This window comes from Megalops cyprinoides, chromosome 1 (assembly GCF_013368585.1).
Source record: "Megalops cyprinoides isolate fMegCyp1 chromosome 1, fMegCyp1.pri, whole genome shotgun sequence".
Taxonomy (NCBI): domain Eukaryota; kingdom Metazoa; phylum Chordata; class Actinopteri; order Elopiformes; family Megalopidae; genus Megalops; species Megalops cyprinoides.
This window is the reverse complement of record NC_050583.1, coordinates 39,662,020-39,684,169: the sequence shown is the minus strand read 5'-3', so window position 1 is coordinate 39,684,169 and position 22,150 is coordinate 39,662,020. Positions and strand designations below refer to the sequence as shown.

The window sequence follows — 22,150 nt, the reverse complement described above, 5'->3', positions numbered from 1 at the left end:
ACAAAAGGATATAACATTTCACATACTCAGAAAAATATCAGTAATGGAAAGGCCAGTGCTGTATGTGATTAATAATTTACGACCATTGATTACTGGATGTAATCCATACATTTTTAGTGTACAGAAGGTAAATCAACCATTGTCTGATGGTTACAGTTACAGTCATCTCTCTGAAAAATAGCATAATACAATAAAAATAATCTGCTGGAACTTTAAATAATTTGTTTATACACAGGTGCCTTGTCTGAGATGTCAGAACATTATTGTTGAAACAGTTGGCTTGGTAAGAATTCAGAAAAAAAGAAATCAGTAATGTAGCTCAAGTCCAACATTTTTAGCTGGCATCAGACTTATGTACATGAGCACTTCAAAGTAATCATAAAATCCTGCATTAACAGCCCTGTAAATAAATAAATATATTACATTATAATTTAAAAGACCAAAATAATGTTTATTTAACAATTTCATAATACAACATGAAATTGTTTTCATCAGGTGGTGATTTTTGTCAACTTAAGACAGCGCTGATGGAAACAGAAGTACATCTTTGAGCAGACGAAGTTTTCTGGCACCTACTAGAGTTTCTTTTTGGCATTCAACCTACAGTTTCCATTATAGGTGAATGCAGAGCCATCCAGCAGGGTGTTCATGAGCATGATTGAAAATAAGTATGGCAGGCCAGAAGTAGTAATAGTGATAATGAATGAGTATAACTGACATCATGGAAGTTTTGTGATTCTGGTCCACACCCAAAAAACCTACCACTCCTCAAACTACCACCATATGAAGTTTGATAACTAAACGGCAAAATGAAAGCTGTTCCATAGCAGAGGAGTTCTTGATGAGTATTATCTTACACCCTCTTCGGTTGCTGTGTACACTCAGGATTTATTTTTATGAGCCTTCCTGTTGGTCGAGCATGGTGCCAAAGTACTTGCAGGGAAGGACATAGCTCAAACTCCAAGTTATGTTTCCACAGCGCATCCATCAATGTCTGCATGACAGCTGCCTTGCGCGTGCGGGACAAAGCTCGCGCGCTAACAGCAGCCTGCTCAAAGTGACCCTGAGACATTTGCTGCTGAATGTGTACCAACAATTTTAATGAGTAGTCAATTGGCCTACATGGCAAAGGGGAGCCTAAGTTAGACGGAATTTAGGATACTGGCGTGGGACCATGGCGTCCTCGTTTTTCTTTGCCCCTGACCCTGTCTTGTGTTTCTGTAACTAACTGACTGACAATTATTTCCTTGTTTGTAAATGAACACCAGCATGTCTTACAGGGGGTTTTACCATTAGTACCTCTGATAATTTGATGCTCACACTTAAGAGCATATTATGTTAGCAGCTGGTTCGCAGAAGTACATAAGATTAAATGGAACAGCAGTATAGCTTGCCAGAGGCTTAGAATGTCACTGAGTCATCATTGGAGATTTTGTTTGATCCTGTCAATTAATATTATGCTTTAGTAGCATTCTACATATAGCTTTTTCATTTTGTTAGCCGTAAAAATGGTTATGTATGTTCTTAACCACAAGATACATAGGTTTCTAATTAGAGTTTTAAATTACTTGATCACATTCCCATAATCTACCAATCAAAGTTTTCAAAGTCCAGTCTTACCAAATAATCATCTTGAAAGTGTATTATCATCCTATCTTTCTAAAAAGGGGACCATCACATGAATTCTAAAATTATTTACAATAGTAGGACTGTTTATTTCCCCTGCTAATTTAGATGACTCGTTCAATTAGAATGACTACAGTTGTTTCACTGATATTACTTCATGATTTTATGCTCCGTTCATAGTGAGAAGGTAATCCTCTGTAGACTGTAGCCACGCGCCGGCTACAGCGTATTGATCTACTGAGGCAGTGCCGTCACTTATCCAAAATCTGTATGTACAACATATTATTGCTTCCTCATTTATTTATAAAGTCAAACGATGCGTTTATAAGGCAACTAAATTTGAAGTGAATAAAAACGTGACGCAAAAAGAAAAAAAAAACTATTTATTTCAATGAATTGTTTGCGCATAAGGAGTCACAATGGAGCGTGACTGTGTTGTACAGGATGCGCGATCCCGTTTCGCCGGTAGGAACCCCTTCAGTTGCGCATTACCGTGGAAGAAGGGGTAGCGCGCGTTGCCGGTATGATTTCCAAAGCGCGATCCCGGCGCTCAGCTGTAGCCGTTCAGTTCTGTCACATTACCACGAGAGAAATGTTGGGCACAGACGACCACGGAGAAATTCAGAAACGAATCGGGACAGGTAGGCGTGGAATTAAATATTTTAATATTAAACATGTAATACGCTTAACGTATTTATAATTTAAGGTTTAAATTAAATTTATGTGCAATAATCACAAGTTACTTAGTTACTCGCTCACGACAAAAAATAACGCTTTTATAGTTGGAGTATCAAATGTCTTTTGCCTTCGTGTCAAATTGAAAGGTGCATTGCTGGACCAATGCTCTCTCCTGAACGTTAATTATCTCCTGAATGTACACAAAATCTTAAATTTACGACTAGATCTCTTATGAATTCAGAAAGCGCTTCCGCATTTTAAAAATCATCTTGCTTTCTCTGAGACGATGTCAAATTGACATTTAAAGTGCCAGGTGTGAATTATTAGAAGAGTCTCAATTAGACAGTTTTTCTAACGGGCACTGTTGTAGAGCGAGCGTTTCCATAAAGTGCGTTACAATGTGCAGCGTTTCATGCCTCTTTAAAACTAGTGAGTAAGAATTAAATAAAACTTTCCTCCAGCCAGATGTTGTACGAGTAAACTTGTGAGTCTGACAATCCGCATAAGGACAATACATTGTAATTATATTAAGACTGAGCCGCATACGTTTAGAGCCAATCTATTGGTGTGCCTCTTTTTCACTTCATTTTTTTTTTAAAAATGCGTTTTCCGTGATTAATGTACCTTGTACCGGCCTGCTGTTGTGCATTTTATTCGCATCGTGGATCGTGGACAGCAGACGGAGAAAGCATCACTCCGGCTCATGAAGTCGAAGTGCAAGTCCATCTTCGGTTGCCAACACGATTGCTTCTGCTTTGATGGTCTTGTTACCTTGCTAGGGAATTATGTGTGTATCTGCGTGTATGAATGGGCATTATAACAAAATAACTATTTCCAATTACTTTCTTATGACATATTTGTCATAAGACATATTGCAACACTAAAGTGTCTGGTATGACACTTTTTCAGTAGATGTGGAGAGTGTAAAATGGGAGATGTATAAGGCATATAGAATACGAATAGCTGAGGAGACAGTTGAACGAGCTATAGTTTGGAGCACAGTTGTTGTAAATACATCTGTTAGAATTACATAGTGTATACCCACGCACATGTACTACATAATTGTTTAGAAATGTTGCTTCATTATCTCAACAGAGCAGAAGGGTTTTCAGAGTATGAAACTAAAACAGATTTTGGGAAGTTTTTTTAGCCTTCCACATATAATTTGCAGTTGTTTCCTGATACTGCATTTATTTCTTTCTTTATTTATTTAATCATTATTTTAAAAATGTATTTGTTTTGAAAGCAACAGTATTGATTTTGTCATATTCTACACCCTCCCGCTCTTACTGTGTGCATGTGTGTGTGTGTGTGTGTGTGTGTTGGGGGGTTGGGGGCATGTTTATTGGTTGCTTTTGTAATACATTTAAAACAGAAGATGCTACAATTTTTAAAAGAAGCTCGCTTGTCACCTTGTTATCTCGCCAGCCATCTTTAGACAATGGAGGCATGCTGGCTGGCAGTCAGAGAAATAGGCAAATACTCCCAGACAGAGATAAGAGTCAGGCTTTGAAGATGGTTCAGTAGGCCTATTTCACTAATATTATTTTCATTTATTAGCCCTCAGGAAATAAAAAGATAAAGCATTTTTTGTCATTTGCAACATGCCTATTTCTGTCTTTTAGGCCTGTTTTTGAAAAATAGACTGCAAGTTTTTGATGTCTCTGCCAACAGTGGAGGTTAAACAAGTCTGGTTGTTGTAGCCAGATTAGGTAGAAGTAAAATAGTTCACATTTCAGTTAAGTTCTCATGCCTGATTGTCAATCCACTGTTCCACCAAGTGGAGTGTCACATTCTCAAGGACAGCAGGGCTTAGGGTTCCTATTTGTAGCTGTGTTCTAGTCATTTTATTCTAGTATTTGTAGAACTTGAACACCAGTTGTTCCCTCTACAGAAAGGTCTCATTAGTAGAGATACAAATTTATATGTCAGCAGCTTATAGTAGTGCATTCGTGTCCATGTTGCTTTTAGGGGTCAAAGTTTGCCGGTTATGTGGAAGCGAAAAAGAAATTCTTTCCCAGTTTCCCTGGAATGCATGACACAGAGACTGAGTGCAGTGCTAGAAGTATGTACCGTGATTTGTATGGGTCAGTGATGACGGGCTGCCTTCCCTGTTACTTTGGATCGTCTATCAGACAACAGTGCCCGATCCTGCACCACAGATCCACGCGGCACTGGGAGTAACAAGTCTAAATTTGTTTACTAATGGCAGCTGGGAACATTTCAGCGACTGTCAACTTGGTGCATGCTATTGGCTATGGTGTTATTTATTTCGGTTTGGGAACAACCCTGTTGTGCATTGTGAGAATAATGATAAATTACACACCATGATGGTGTTCAGTGGAGGAAAGAAAAATATTTGTTCTGCTCTGATTATTATGTTGAGAATAAGGTTGAACAATTTGCAGTTGTTAAAATTTATGTACAGGAGTGTTGACTAGGTGCGTTGCGGTAAATAATGCACATGTTGAACACGGTTTGTTAGGGAAGTCATTTGTTTGAAAGTGCTGTTCGTTAGCTATTTGGAGGAAAGTGTATAAGCTAATATAACAGAAGCTGAGTTTAAGTGAAGGTCTGCAGAGTAGGTGTATAGGCCCTGTGTCAGAGCTGCTCATGGACACCCTCTAAACCAATAAGAGCCAGAGTGACAGGACATTCCTTGTGATTTGGGCTGTAGTCCACAGGGCAACAAAAGCAGTCCTGTGTGCCCTCAGCCTGCACAGCCAATTAGTCAGCGTAGAGTTCTGCCCCTGGTCTGGACTGGAAAACGGATCCAGGTCAACCTGGAATGTTGATCCAGGATGGTTAATCACCTTCCACGCCTTACTCAAATAAGACTGACCCCTTCTCTCACTGAAGCCTTTACAAAGAGGATTCTGCTTTCATCGGCACACAGTCCATTACAAGTAGACAGGCACTCTCCCAATGGTGGTTAATGCACTACTTTACCAACAGGCAACCGGACATCTCCTTCAGCGACAGTAGAACTCAGTAGTCTGCAGAATTGCTGTTAGTGCTTAGGTATGCTCTGCAAAAAAGAATTAATTAATATTTAATCAGCTTTCCATTTGACAAGAAGCTTGCTGCCCTTCAGGATTGCTTCTTTGAAGAGGTAACCTGGTGTCACCATCTTTTTAGGAGTGGATGGTAGATATATTTGAAGTGCTATGTGCCCATACTGTTAGATTGCCTACCAATACTACCAATACCCACCAAAGGTATTTTAAATCAAATGATGAATCAAATGGTTTCAAGTAACATCTTCGCTAGGTAAGGAAATGACTGATACAAATGATCATGTCTGACGAAAAAGAATTTGACACTAACAAAGTCTAAGGAGTCATTAACGAGTACAGAGGAGAGCAAGCCCTGTGTCACCAAAGCCTGGGTAAATTAATTTTGACAATGTGGGAAATGTATTGCTGGGAGTGGCGGAGTCCTCATTATTCCACTAAAAAGCGAACACAAGTTAAATCACCTTCCTCCCTCCCACTTAGACTCCAGGACCTAATTGTGTATTAATCAGTAACAGCGAGGTCCTGGCGTAGGTCCAGAGATGCTGCTTCTGCATCAAGCTTACGAGACAGAGGCGCCTGGGCTCAGCCCTGTTTCTGGGAGTTACTCTTTCGGAACATGGGATCCCGCTACATTGAGATTCACCACTACCTCTAACCATAGAACAGTGGGCACAGTATTACCTGAAAAAAAGAGAAAGGTACTTTACAAACTGTGATGTTGCCTGAATTCAGCACCACGGTGCAAGAAAGTTGTTTTATTGTATCGATTTAGAGCTGTGCCTTTTTCCAGACCTTACCTTCATGATTTAAAAGGCTTATATCAGATGGAAGGATCCATCTCAGGCCATGGCTTAGATGAATTGGCCCCAGTCAGCCCTCTGCCCTCTTCCCTCAGGTTTTTGATGGAGTGAATGGGCCAAAATCTCCATTCTTGCACTGAGGGATTCACAGAGATTTCTCTGCTGGTGCTGCTCTTCATTCCACCATGAGATGTTATCTTTGTTATAATCTCAGATCTTGGCCTTTGGGCAGCAGTCAGTTGACCGTTTCCAGCTGAGAGCAGCAGCGGTCTGGACCACCAACAGGTGGTCATGCACCCCATCATTGTTAAAAATAGTCCAGCTGGGTTTTTGTTCAGTTCTGACATCACAGTAATGTCATTTTCAGGCATGAATGAGAGTGATTAAAGGCTATTTCAGATGACTAGCCTTTATGCTTGAGAGAGCCCTGTGGAGTTGGGAGTTATATCACCTTGCATTCAACGATGCAGCTTGATTTGAACTCATCATTGAAACATACCTGGTTCATGTTTGTATTGAGGAAGAGGGTACAAATGCTATAAAGATCCCTCTAGAAGGAGCAGGTCAGCTGTTTGTCAGTGTCCTGTATGCATAGTTTGTGCTATATGATAAAATTGCTGCAAATCATTCATGCTGTTCCACCAGTGATGAGACCGTTATGTCATTTTATTGGGCAGCACGAGTGTAAATAGTGGCCAGCAGAGCTCAGGGCCCTGCGAGTGAGTGAGGTTCACGGGGGACCTGCGTGGCATTGCTCTGAATAACATCATCTGACAGGTCCAGGAGGACACAGGTGCTGTGCTGTGAAGGTCTGCCTCGGACCTGTCTGACAGAGTGAGCGAGGCAGCCATTGACATGCAGGCCTGGTGTTACGGGGGGGGGGGGGTCAAGGCGATGTCCAGGCGGAACAGCAGACATGCCAAAATCTGTGCACCAGTGGTCCGGCTCCGCTCAAAATAATGGTTATCCGGTTCTGTGCCAGATGCCAGTCAAATGCATCAAGCAGGAGGAGAAACAACCTCACAGAAAGTCACACCGAGGTATTGAGACAGCGTATTAAAACACTGCCACTAACACACTGGTAACTGAGAAAGAAAACAGAAGTTCCCCGGCGATCTTTAACGGAGACGGCTGAGGAGAAGGCAAGATGGAATGCACTGTTGTCACAGTGAAAAATCACATCCTACCCCCCCACCACCATCACCACCACCACCCCCCACCCCACACCCTCCCCCAGCGCCATTGTTGAAAATAAATTATAAGTAGGGAAGGAGCTGAACAGCATACAATGGCAGACAGGCTCTGTGCTTCTGTTCTATTAATCAAGAGCTTTGTGTGGTGAGTTGTGTTTTCAGTGTGCCTCTGGCTGGCTTCACAGGAAAACATTTTAAACTAGTGTTCTTCTCCTGCAGAGGTGAATTGATTCATCTCTGCTGAGATTCCCAGGGCTCCAAAAATTGCTTGTTTCCCTTAGTTTTTACATCTGTACTATATGTATTTGTTTTTCTATGCCCAACACAAGGAGTGTAGTACATCAGTACTACTGATAGAAGGGAAACCTGTTGGCACTGACTCACATTAAGACATTTCTTCTTTCCTAATTCTTAGTTTTTGTCTGATGCCCTTTGTCCTCACCAGGTGTGCAGAAATGTTCATTTTGCCCCTGAGTTGACATGTCATGTTAATACCAACCTCTTGCACAGGGAAAAGACACAAGTCAATTAAAATGGCGTCTAGAAAAATTGGTAAACTTCACCCCTACCACATAAATGTGGTGACCCCTAGCTGTTGGAACTGTTGGAGTTGGGGTACAGCTTATATTCCCAACAGCTGCACAGGGCACACATGTTTTTTTTCTCAGTGAAATGGCACCTTCCCCCCCAGCCGTGATGACTGGCACTCCTCAGCATTGGGATAAAACGGGAACAGGGGCAGGGGGTCCGGCACTCAGTACAGCCCATGCCAGACTGGTGTTTCAGAATGATCTCTGTACCCAGCTGATAGAGAGATGGTGGGGTCTCATGCTTCCACCTCCATGTACCACCTCCTCTCTTTCCCTTTAAGCAGAGTAGAAGAAACAAAAGAGAGAGGCAAGTTTGTTACTGGCATAGTTTAGAAGGAAGCTTTAACACAAGAGGAGTGTTGACCAGGTTGGGCCAGCCTCTCCATGAAACTAGCACACCTCCGGGCACTGGTACCACTGGCAGTTGTAGTCTCAGCATGGGCAGTTGCACACCAATCAATTTCAACCAGGCAATTTCACAAGCATAGGTCAGAGTTGTACTTTTCACACTCCCACAGAGTTCACAGATCTGTGCAATATTCCCACCACTGCTGCTGCATTATGACTCTCTGCTAAGTATTGGTTAAAACTCTGTAAATGGTGGTACTCCACAGCATGTTTAAGTGTTGTCAAGGCACATGGGCCTGTCCTCACCAGGTGTGCACAGCATCTCTGTTCAGGCAGACAGGAAGCATGTGGCTCCCTTCTGACCTGTGAATAGCGGCGTCTCACAAGCCTACACCCTGAAATATGTCTCAGTGTGGTGTTGCCCTCAGCGACATGAAGATGGGCAAATGCAGGAAACTACTGACACGTTTTTTTAACATCTCCCACATTCAATCCATATGCAGAGTCCCTGGAGCTAAAGGGGACACGGGAGAGGGAGGCCATTTTGTTAGCAGGAGGTCCGCTATGACAGCAGAGGCACACCCGCCTCCGAGCGCAGTTAACGCAAACGACTCAATACAGACAGAGTGGCCTCGGGGGACCTGAAAGGAGCATGGTAATGTCTCCACAGAAATGTGGGCTTCCAGAGGGCTCAGAGCTAATAGTGGTTTGGGCACATTTTTATAGTCAGCACTGCAAGAAGCCCATTATTCCAGCAGCTGTTTGCTGCTTTTATCTTATATTTTGGTTACATTTAGTTATACATATTTATGGTGTGCTCTGCTTTTCATAAGGTTTTTAGGGCACAACCTTTCAAGAACCTTCTGGTTTTAAAAATTCTTTTGGTCTTTTGGTAAAACACACTCCTAGAAATTTGCACACATTTTTTGCATTGGTGCATTAGACACATTAGACACATTAGACACAAGAATTATTGAATGATCAATCATGTGCACTGTTTTAGCTAGCAGTGACATATTGAGTGACTCTGTTTAGCTAATTGGTGGCGCCATCCTGTTCAGGCTTGTGTTTCCTTATTAAGAGATCAAGTAGCTAATGAACCTAGAGGGCAGGAACTCTGAACGTGTCCTTGCTGCTCACCCACACCCCCCTATAGTGATGCTCACACTAGCTGTAGTGTTAGGTGTCTGCACACAGGGGCTGCCTGTGCCTCTTTCCTGCTCCCATACCAAACATGGAACAGAGGGCCAGTGTGCATGCGGGACACACCTCTCTTGCCACAGTGGCCTGGGCCTGTTTTCTGAGAGCATGAAAATGAAATGTGCCTCTTGATACATGTCACATTGGAAAAACAAAAACATTTTGCCCTTTTTAAGGATATCGTAAGCTCCCTGTATTTTTTGTTTGCCATCTTGTTGTCCAGCCCAATGTACTGCATTTTCGTCAGACTCTAGAGTGAAGTTTGTCAAAGTCAACCAATTGAAACTGAAATGCTTTTATTTTTAACTCACTGTTTAGTGAGAATGATGAATGAAACTGATTCATGCAGCACTGAAGCCATGAAATTGGATATTTTTCAGTACACGTGTATGGAGCCTATCATGATATTAAGACCATGTGTGTTGTCCAAAGTGACTTTCTTTCAGTAATTTTTCCATCATAAAGTGCTCAAAAATCAGGGGTAACATATAGAATAAAGCAGTCATGCATTCTTTATTTTTTGGCAGATATTAGCATTGCTGTGGGTGGTTATTTTATGGTTAGGCCTCCGTGTGTGAGCTTTTGAAGAGGGATTCTTGTGGCTGCCCCTGAATTTGTCCATCATGGTATGCACATGTATTTAGATTCAAAAGTAACTGCCTGTTGTTGGTACATGCGCGCATGCTGTATGTCCACATGGACATGAGTGTTTGCGCACAAGCATGTGCTTACATGCCTGCTGAGTTTCATACGTATTTCCAACGGTGAGAAAAGGGCAGCAGCACCATTGTGTGCATGGTGACTGGAGGACCACAAAGAGAGGGGGCTTAACGAGGCTCCGTGTGACTGTCCTGTGGCAGCCCTGTCTGGGGCCTGACGAGATACCATCTGTTCAGTCCCAATTCCAGCAAAGCGCATTGAAAGCAGGAGACTCCCTGGACGTGCAAACACCTCATCAACTCCTCCGTCTGGCAGTGAGAAGGGGATGTGTGGGCTCCTGGGCTGGATGGCTTGGAGGCCCTTCCCTCCCCTTAGACAGCGTTACATCACTCATGATCCACTCTCAGAAAAAGGTCAGATTAGATGAGGAGCGCGGGGTGCATTCTGGTACTGAGAGACTTGAATATGGGCGGTCAAGCATTCCCTCTTTTTTTTCAATTTGCTGCCCGTCAGAGCACTGTACCTGCCAAAGGAACGTTACAATGGGGGCTTCAATTTAGTAACAAAAAAGTAACAAAAAACAGTGCTCTAGAGGTGAACTAAGTCAAAAATAACACTTGCAAGGTGCTCTTTAGAGAAAGGGAACTGTGGTCTTGAACAAAAAATGAAGAAATGTCCAATGTGCTATGTGAAAGTAAAGAGGTGTAGCAAATCCAAGAAACTCTTCTGAAGGAAGGCATATGTTCATGAGTGTTGGCAAATCCATTACGGGACAATTAAACACAAAAATCTACAGAATACAGGGTCCTCATGTTCACAAACTGAAAAACTAGCCTACAACTCATATGTAGCAGTGACGAGACTTCTACAGGATACAATCGTCAGCACTATACCGAATCTGTTTATAACTGATGAACTGAATGATAATAGACACCTTGAGAGTGGGATAAATCAATTAGTCAGTTTGCAAGGTATAAATTCAATGTAGTGGCACAAATTATTGTGCTTATAAATAAACAATTTGTGTAGTAAATTAAAGGGTAACTCAGCAATGGAACTGGGATATTTGTCTTCAATGTAATATTATTCTTCATGGAGACTGTGTGTACTGCATTTCTTCAAAGTGCAAATCCACAAGACCCTTTTTGTCTGTGCAACAGAGCAGATAGTTTCTCACATTTAGTCCCCAGACATCTATATGCAGTTCGAGGAAGTCCTGTCCTGGTGTATTTGAGGATTAAGTAATGTGATAGTGACAGGAGGTGGGCAGTGACCTTGACCCCTCTTCCTTATTCTCCACAGCATTGTACAGCTCCCACTCCTGTGACAGGCAGAGCTGGTAAACTGTTAAACCTTGAGGAAATAAAACGTTCAATCAGCTGTGTATCTGACCAGGGGAAGTGAAGTATCACCCCCCCCCCCCCCCCCCCCCCCCCCGCCTGCCCACCAGCACCACCAATCTCCTCTTCCACAGACCAACCTGTGGCCTTAGTGCTTAAAGGATTTTCTTTGCTACTACATAAAGGGATCAAGAGGCCTTCAAACTTGCACATTGTCTCTGGCTCTAATTGTTTTCCCTACCAGATTATGCCAGATAACCCCCGTCTCCCTACCCCCCTCATCTCTCTCTCACTCATAAGAACATTGCCACGTGGCCTGTGTTTTGATGTGAGAACTGAGTATCCCCTCCCCTTTGACCCCTCATCGAGCTCCAGTATCAGGCTATTACTGTGAGGGTGAAAAGGGGCAAGCTCCCTCTCTCTCACCACTAAAGGAGAAACATAACATCATGCTCCCTCCTCTGAACTCTCATAGCCATCATTCCACATGCTTGTACGCATGTCAGTGGGTGCAGATGCAGTAACTACTTCCCGCTTGCTCTGTCGAAATGCTCAGCAGTCTCACATGTATTCAGATGCTGCCTCAGTCGTCTGGTAACAGAGTTCCGGTTTATTTCATTTCCAACTGATTCCATAGGGACAAAAATATAGTACCAGCTCACTCCCCGGATAGGCTCCTACATACCAAATTGAAATGGTGTTTTAACTGAGAAGGTAAAAAGAAATTATACATTATTACAAGATTGAATCTGAAATATAATTCTGTCATTAATAACCATGATTACAGGTTTGATGAACTATCAGTCATCTCTTGATTTTTTTCTTGCAAATCCAAATTCAAAATCTTATGAAAAAAGAATATATTAAGAAAACATTTTGGTATATTGCAATCTCTCTCTTTTGCATTAATATGTTTTAAATGTATTTACAATATATTATTGGGCTGAACAACATATTTCTCAGTATATTACAACTTATTTAGTTTCAGTATGGGATGTCATACGTACAAGTTTAAGGTATTCTGTTACTTAAAGCCCATAGAAATGTGCCTGTAAGAGTGGCTATTTACGTATTGCACTAACATATTGCAATCTGTTTCGTGTTCCAGAAACATTGTTGCAGAAAGATCCTGTAAGCATTTCAGAATGTATATGAGTACTGCTTAATGATTTGTAGTGATTTGTAAGATGAGGTTGCAGAGTAAATATTTGTCTGCTCAGGCATAGACATACGTAAAATAACTGTGGGGAAATCGTAGCTTCCATACATAATTCAAAAATTCAACAATTTTGAATTAAACCAAAAATATTTAAAATTGCACTTATGATCCCACAGATGCTTTTTGCATATTTACTCAGCTGAGCTGTGAATCTAAAACAGCACCTGAGTATTTTAAATATTAAGTTATCTTGATGTTGCTGTGACAGGTGGTAAACAGGTATAAAACCAAAGTGCATTTAAACATTTCTCAAATAAACCATTAATATACAACTAAACAATGAAGGACCTGAGCCTTGATTCTTGAGGAATCCCTGTTCATGTTTATTAATAATTAATTGTTCACTGTGTTGCAGTGCTATTTCACAGGCTGCACTTGTTATATAAGTATGGCTCAAAACATAAACTGAATTTGAAGTGTGGTATTTGATTGTGTGGAAATGGAGGTGACCGATTTGATCTGAAGTAGGTTTGAATTTTAAGTGACAGAAGAAGAGTTTGTGTTGTCTGTACCAATGATTGTTTATTTGTATCTTTATAGTTGTGCTGCCCTTAGCACACATACTACCAACCTCATGTTTTTCAAAATAGGGTAACTCCCTTTATCATAGATTGTGTTCAGACATAATCAAAATGAATCTTTTATGTTTTTGTGGAGTTTTTGGGGGAGTATTTTGGTAACAAACTAGTTTCAGAGTGACATGGATCAGTTTGGAGTACCATTTTATGTGGTGAGAAAGTTTCACTTTGTATGATTGCTGAAACGGTTCACTGTTTTGAAGAAGCAGAGATAACAAATTGAATTTCTTTCCTTGTCACAATCTTGCTTTTTGCCTCAAGCTTCCAGTCTCCGCTCAGCTATGATATAATTCAACTTCGTGGGTTAAAGGCAATTAAATTATGCTAAATAAATAAAAGTACTGTGAAAACATGGATGACCTGAGAACACATGTGAAGGGCAAAAACTTTTTTTTTTTCAAAAAAATAACCAATCCTGTGCGGGTGCCAATTTCATTCACCCTGATGAACGACTATTTCTCATCATCTTGGTTTTTAAAATGTCCCCCAGGGAGGCTCTGACGTGTGCAGCGCTGTATGGGGTGGGCTGGAGGGGTCTGTTCTGCTCACGCTCCAGTTACCACACAGTGCAGTGCACTTTCCTCTGGGAGAGGCCCCTGGGGCAATGGATGGGCGTAGAACATGCGTAGGGGCCCGGGGCTGGTTCTGATGGTGGCACCACCTGCCCTGTTTCACTTTGGAGCATGGACTGTGGTTGGAGAAGGGCAGTCCTTGTCCTGTTTATCTTTGTGTGCTTTCCAGTATGTCTGCCCTCTGTTTCAGCCATTAGGATGTATCTGAGCATCTAAAAATGGAGGAGTTAAAGTAGTTGCATTGCATAACTTATAAAATAGAGTACTTTCCAAAACCTCAGCCCAACTCATTTTTCCATTCAAAATGTATGGATCATTGCTTATGCGTATCTAAAACTACAATAGAAAGCAGAATTTCTGTTGTCAATTTCAAACATTGTAGCAAAGATTGTAGCACTGTAATAAATACTAACAAGCAAGAATATCAGATAAGTTTTCAAAGCATGAAGAAGTATTCCTCTCCATGTATGTTTAGAAAAATGAATTGGATTGATTTGGGAGATTGATTACACTTTTTGCTGTTAATTTCTTAAATTGATCATTCTATCAGTAAATCCTGTCAGACTATAATGCAGTTCAGTAAATTTTATTGTTGTGTAAGCATTATATCCAATCATTGGTCAGACCGGTGATTGGGCACACAAACAGAAATTAACTAGTATTTTGCTCTTATAAAGAGAACAATTGGACTAAGTCACATGCTGTCATTCTCCATTTAGGGTGTTCACTGCCTATTATTTTTAAACTTCCCGGATGTGACAGCCAAATAATGGCTACCAATGACAGGCCAAGATCTGGGTGATCGTAAACACCAGCATCTTGCCAAAATGAAAACACCATTATGCTGCATCATTTTTTCACTACATCAAAAATGTTGCTCAGCAAATGTAAGTAATTATGATAAGTGAAGTACTACATTTTGTGTAGCAGTATGTATTTATGCTGTACAAATGAAGGAGCCCTGTATTCCCAGGTATTGACAGCTGTAGAACCTTGTTCTAGTGATGGGTCCTTATATACTGTGCTTGTGCATCTGGTTGTAATGTTTGTTGATGACTGGCCTATGTGTGTGTTAATGTAATTTAAATTACGTATTGTTAATGGCCTTGAACCAGGCCTTTTACCCTCTGCAACTGATTGAAAATTAGATTTGAAGCCTGTTCACACAACTGTTGTACACATAGAGTGAAGAATGACACAGCACACAATATAGATGGCCCCTCCAGAAACAGGTAAGTAACATGGGGGGATTCAGTTTAAGATTAAGCAATAAGTGTTGGAAATGTCTAGCTGTCATGTGTGGTTGTTGTCTCAGCCACAGTGGGTGGTTCTCTGTTGTAGGTTGTTATATTTCTTCAGTTGGTCACACTTTCTCCCTACAACTGGATTGTGACTTGTTACAGGAGGAATACATTTGCTTTGATTAAAAGTGAGATCACAGCCCTTCATGTCTACTTTGATTAATCCCTCTGCCTGTATGCATCTGTGTGTGTGTGTGTGTGTGTGTGTGTGTGTGTGTGTGTGTGTGTGTGTGTGTGTGTGTGTGTGTGTGTGTGCGTGTGCGTGTGCGTGTGTGTATGTGTATATATGTGTGCATATGCATGTTTGTGTGCTTGCATTTTGACATATATGCAAGTCCATCTTTGCATTTGGGGGTGACTTGAATGGTTGAATTAAAATCAGAATTGAGATGCAGCTACTCTGCCACCCCCCACCAAGGCCAGAATTCAAGGCTTACTATAAAAACAAACTTTTCACTTAGATGGAACTCATACAGCTCCTGCAGTGCTCTGACTTTGGTGTTTAGAATAAGGGAGTGATGCAGATCCAGCTGAATCACCCACAGCAGATTTATGGTCGAATCTCTTCCTGCTTTATATGTTGATTTTAGTAAAGTCCAGCTCTGCTCGCTCCATCATTCCCCCAGATTTGATTTCTGCAGATAGAATCCAGTAATTGAAATGGATAAAATGTGCACGAGCATCTGGCACGCGGAGGTACTGTGCTGACAAAGCAGAGCAAGATGGCACAGTTTGAGATTATCACCTCAGTCAAGGCCTAAATGTACCAGCCATCAGAGGACATCTTTGAAACACCCAGCACCTGCTCTTGGCTCATATAACAAAGCCTTGATTAGTTTGGCTCTGTTGCCATTGTAGGATTTCTCATTCTGCCAGAGAAAAGGTCAAGGTGATTAACTCTACAGCTGCAATCAGAGACAGTCAAACCATTCACTCACATCACCATTATTTTTTGATTTTCTTCATGTGCTTTATATCACTTGTTTTATATCACAAAGTTAAGCTTGTGCGTCAGTGAGGCTCTCCTTTCCTTTTGGACTCCATTCCTCACCCAAGAGGAGACTGACTGGAGCCTGAAGTGTGTGTGCTTTGGCCTCCCATCATGTTTGATGAATCAGTTTTATGGATTGGAATATTTGGCTGACTGTTTACAGTCAGCATACTTCTCAGATACACTTTGCCATATTTAAAAACATAGTTAAAAATATATATCATGTGAAATCGTATAAATGTTTAATTCACTGAGTGAGGTTGTCTAAAATGGAGCATGGACCTTTAAACACAACTTGGTACTGTGGTTAAGGATTTTTAAGGCTGTCCATAACTTTAAAACAAAGATGCTCCACTTTATTGTTGTTGCACAGGGACAGTTTCTCTTCTTCATCCCATGCCTGAGCCCATAGTTAATTGAATTATCTGTTAGATTAATTGGTCAGATTTAACCCCTTACCCTTGAAGATATAGACCTATAAACCCCATAAACCCTACTGGATTTAAGCCGTTGAGGCCTGGAAATGTGCACCCATGCTTTAAAACAATTTATTTCACACAACACTACCCTGTAGCTGCATTGAAGTGGGCATGGAGTGAATCTCTGGCATTTTAAAGCTCTGAAACGCCTCAATAACTCCCTCTTAACAGAGAAAAACAACATTTTTTTTTCTTTTAAATCAGTGTCGAGCTGTGAAGATTGCTTTACAGGGATCAATATATATCTCCGTAATGAGAAAACAAGCCAGTTCGATACTAGTCTGCAAGGTGTCTGTAAGCACAAAAGAAAATCAGCAGTGTGAGAGCCCCCTTCAAGACTGGATCAACTCATCTTTCAGTGACACAGACCTCTATCATCCCCCACCCAGCTCTGCTGCACAGCGCATCCTCCTGCACTTTCAGGGCCTGCTGGGTGTCTCTGGGGCTTCCTGCGGTGGGGGGGAACAAGTCTCTTTGATATGGTGGTGCTGTTCAACATAGGAAAAATAGATGGGCCATCTAGATTCCCCCTAGTCAAGGTTGTGAAACTCCACGCAAATTCGTGATGATGATCCAAATGTCATGACCAACATCAGAGTGCCTCTAAGGTTACATTACAGTTAATATTAATTTATAGTATTACATTTATATGTGTATATTGTTAGCTGCATTTAATGATGTTTGGTTTCTTTCATTCCAGACACACAACGAGTGTAGGTTGAGAGAGAACTGTTGGTTTTTAGCATTGATGACATTACAGGAAATGCTAAAAAAAATCCACGTGCAGTGTATCTACTAGTGTCCATGGGGAGTGGGAAACAAACTAACCTCAGTTTTGCAAATCAGCATTTTATTTACTTGTGAGGATAATCTGTCAAGCTCAGATAAGCACTGGGATGTGAGGTATGACAACAGGGTTCTTTTACATAGTGCCTCTGAAACAACCTCCCCACCCTTCTCCAACCTGTTTAAAAAAATCCACCTCTATTTTGAGGGGGCCTAGGGACCTTGTCCCACATCATAGGGTGGGGCAGCAGCCTCACAGAGACCCCCCTGTTCTGAGTTCCTTGCTCCTTACAGAAGGTCTCTTTCTTCCTGACTTCCTGTAAACACAGCCACAGGCTGCAATAGCAGAACCTCAGGCTCAAAAAAGCCCATGTAAACCGGCCTGCTCCTAAACAGGGTACACAGAGCCCCCTGTTCTCCATTGGCTAGAGATGCAGTTACAGAGCCTGCCTTTTCCAAAATCTGGAGGAGGTTAGGTGTGAGAATTACAGTGTCTTATACACCCAGAGCAGACTGACAGCTACAGGATTATTTTTGTTTATTTGTGTTCTCTCATGCCGTTTTCCCCTTCATCTTTGAGAAATGTTCAAGCAGGATGCCGGTGTGCCAAGGTTACCCCTCACAAAATCTCTATGCTCACAGGAATGGGGCCATGACTTACCCTCTGTATGAGTGTTCTTGATAGCATCTGTGTGAGAGAAACATCTGGAGGACTGCAGAATTTTTCTGGTACCACTTGCCCCTGGCATTCATGGTTGGGGTGTACTGCTGTGGTGGCATATGAGGAGTGGATTGTGGTGCTACCCTCATGTGAGACAGTGTAAGGGAAGCAGGTAGGCCATTCAGAAATAGATCTGGAGTGATCCCTGAGGAAAGAAAGAGGGAAGGACTTCAAACTATTCATGCCTGTATCAATAAAGCTCGCAGAGAAGCCCTTTCAGTGAATGGAAGACACTTGCATCTGTAACTTTAATTACAAAACAAAATCTCTAAATAACAAGCAGACTGAAAGTCTCTGTCTCTCAACAAGGCAAAATTCTCTTATTTAGTGAAAACTGACTTTATGGTGAAACACTTCAGACCCTGTGGCCATTTACAGTCCATCTATAAGGCTGTGAGTTTGAGTAGTTCTCCTGGTCGCTAGTGGCACATCTCTGCCACAAATCCTCTGCTAAGAGCCTGACACTGACCCAGACCCTCTGTAGCCCAGACAAGCACACTTCAGCTCTCCTCTCTGTCTGAAACGCCCCCTCTCTCTCTGGCTGGTTCCTGCGGTGATGGTGAGATGAATGAGGAGAAGAGGGGGCGTTTTAAGAGAGCAAAAGAAAATGTCTGAAGCCTGGAATTGCTTTTTTTCTCAAAGTGCAAATCTTTCTCCTAGTGAAAGTACTTTGCAGTTACCCGGAGGGGTTCATTTTTTTTTTTTTTGCCACAGTTGACTCAACTATCAGTGGGGCTCATAATGAAATGAATATGTTATTGCAGTGCGAAGGTGAGTCCGCAGAAATGGGCACGGATGATTGAGATGATGGCCTTTGTTGAAGTTGTCTGTTCAAGTGTGAAGCCTGGATCCCAGTTAAAGCTTTGCTCAGTTGCCCTTCAGTATCCTGACCTTTTTATTTATTGTACTTTTTCAGTGGGTCATAGCTGTCACTGAATTGAAAGGGCTGTATTATTTGCAGAGACTGACGTTTGTTTTTCCCATGGCCTCAGCTTTAAGGGTACACTCGTGAAGCCATGTATATATTTAGGAATGTCAAAGAGGTACTGTTAAGTCTTTGGATGTTCTGTGTGGAATTTCCCTGGGGGTTAGCAAGTAGAGGGGTGCACCTATTAAGGCCTGTGGGGGTCCTCCGATTTGTTTTTCACTCTGGAAACATTCACTGGAGGCCCTTTGAACAGGTTTATGTTCTTATGTTTTTTATGTAAACTGATCAAGTGATTAAGTGATAATCTCAGTGTCACTGAGTGTGGATTACAATCGACCCTCTGTATTACAAGAAAGGGGAAGGGTGTGTGGCGTTATCATGAGGACAGCTCCTCCAACTCTGAGTGGTTTATCTATGTTTAGATCTATCCGGAAACAGTATGACTGGATACAGATTCCTTCACGCATACCACCTGGTCATTACTTTTTAGACAAGTGATCATTATGGATTGATTTTGATTGTATTACTTTTTCTACACTGTATGTCTGCTCTTGATTGTGAAATATATTTGTTTTACTATATGCAATAATTGCAGTGAATATCTGCCTCTGGCAGTTAGATTCATAGGTAAATAAGTAATAGAGCCATAATAGATCTAACCTGTTTTACAAGTAGACATTAGTTTGCAGCAGTGAATGATTGTAAATGATGGTGAAGCAGTAATGTATTTTTAAGCAATCTTCTGTAAGAATGAAGGTAATGTATTTGTGTTGTCACAGTGAAGCCGCAAAGTTAAATTACCACAGAAGTTTGTGAGGCATGCAGATGGATGCACAGCTACCCACCAGAGCTTTTGTGGATGTAAGCGTCATGTGTTGACTAAGTACTGCTGTGTGGATTATTACACAATAACAATGTCTCAGATGAAAAGCCTTGTGAGACACTTTGTTCGATGGGGAAAACTAATACTTTAGATTAGATTATCACACCGTTGTATCCCAGATATTGAATATCACAAAAGCATTGACCTTGGCCTAGTAAGTGCAATGTTAAATCTGACTAAAAGGCTTGTTTTCCCAATTGCTGTCCCACAACAGAATTTTAAAATAGCAGTTGTCTGACCCATTAAGGAAGTATTAGACCTACTTGTTCACATAATGACTCTGTCCTTGGTATACACTCTTTCATTTACTTTTTATTGCAGTGTGAGAAAAACTGAAGGACAATCATTATTGACTGTTACAGTCATGCTTTGTGCAGGATCTGTATACTAGGGGGATTAAAAGAGGCAGTGTATGTAAACCACTGCATACATACACTGCCTCACTTCTATGGAGCAGGACTCATTTCCAACCTGCGACTTGTGAAAGGATTTTTTGTAGCTCTTCACTGGGAATATTATCTTCCTCCATGAGTGATGAGCTTGCTGCATGCAGATTGTCCTCTACATACCTCACCTCATTGGCCTGCACATCCTGCTGCAGCCAGCACTGGGAGCAGTGATGTGCCGGTTCAGTTAGACTTCAGAAGTGTTCTCTGTCAGGGATGTACCCAGGAGGCTCAGCTGGGTCCAATCAGTTGTTTCAGGCACAAATTTACTCTTGGACTGAGTTGGCCTGATGGTACCAGATGGATGGCAAGCTCGTGTTTTCTGGGATCCAAGTCATTTCCTGCAGCTGGATGATAGTGCACTAACTCAGGAAGGGGTAATAAGAGCATTCACAGTTCCAGGTCACATTTTGGCCAAACTGTCTGTGTGTTTGTGTGTCTTTCACATTGATTATTCTTACACAGTATCAGTATGAGGTTGTGCTGTGCTTGTCAAAGTGTTTGCTTTCGGTGAATCTCTCAGTAAAGCCACAGCTGTTCCACACACGTCTGGGAATATGTAATATCCATCCTGCTCTTCACGTTCCTGTCTGCTTCTATGTATAATGGACATCATGTGCAGCAATACCCCTCACAATTCCACATCTGATCTCAACAAAGATACTGAGTGACCTTTCTTAGCGTTCTTTACATTACCCATCATATGTGATGTCTGCTGTATACCACAGTTAATGCAGTTAATACATAAATATCTGGCAGTCCACCCTAATTGCATGAGATGTACTTTTCCTCAGTCATGGGTAAATGCTTCTGAATGAACTGAATGCCTTTCATAATGAGACAGAGATGCATGTTCATCTTCATCAGCAGCGATGATGATGTCACAGGACAAAAAATCAAGTTCCCCAAGACACTGGGTAACAGTATGGTGCTCAGCCATATGAATGCAAATACGACCTTCCTAAATCAACATCATAAAGCCAGTTTTCTCTCCATTACCTGAAGAAATGAGCCAGCAGGAAGGTTCCCAGAACCTGGATCCCTCAGTTTAATGCAAGCCATCACAAAGCGCTGAAGCAGACAGAGAGTATTGATGGTGACATCACTGTCCCCCCTGTCCCCCCCGGATTAGCTCCTTCCTTTAGGTGTCCCCACTGACCTTGAGCTTCACACTGCTGGCTCAGGATTCACTCAGCCGCCTCGCTTCAGGGAATGCGGCTCCCAGAACACGACCGCAAATCCCTATGAATACGTAATGTCGGGGCTATAACACAGTATTAATATTTGCTATGGCACTCTCTTACAAATACACAGTTGCAGGTGCCATCTGCACAAAAACACAAACACGTATTGTTACTCTTTTGCTCTAAATCTCTTTTTTGTCTATTTTTTTTATCTCATTGCTAAAACACCATTTGAGTACTCAAAAGACAATGCACTTTTTGAAGTGCTGTATCACCCTATCAAAATAGTGTCAGCAGTAACTCACACTAAAACAGACTCTTTAAAACTTTATTTGTATGTATGTATGCAGCCTTTGGAGTGCTGTTTGCACATGCATGGCTAAGGTCTTGCAAATTAAAGCAGACTGCAAAGATAATTTTCCATTCACACCCCAACAGTCCTACTAAAATAAAAATGAGTAAATAAAAAAGGATTTGCAGAGTGATATAATGCAAGTGTAAAGCTCTAACTGGTGAATACCCAATATAATTGATAAATTGTGCATTTAGAGTACTCCAATCTAGAAGGTTTTTCAGAGCACCTGAATAACCCTCAGGCATGAAAAACCAC

General features: G+C 41.6%; 1 protein-coding gene across 2 annotated transcripts in view; it reads left to right on the top strand.

Annotated features, from left to right (window-relative positions):
• Positions 1-2,202: 2,202 nt before the first annotated feature.
• The window catches only part of znf385c (zinc finger protein 385C), a 141,266-nt gene continuing 121,318 nt past the window's right edge, over positions 2,203-22,150 (top strand). For both annotated transcript variants that reach the window (XM_036550881.1, XM_036550873.1), the window contains exon 1: positions 2,203-2,267. In XM_036550881.1, coding sequence (XP_036406774.1) covers positions 2,219-2,267 — 49 coding nt within the window. In that variant the 5' untranslated portion in view covers positions 2,203-2,218. The remainder of the gene's footprint in view (positions 2,268-22,150) is intronic.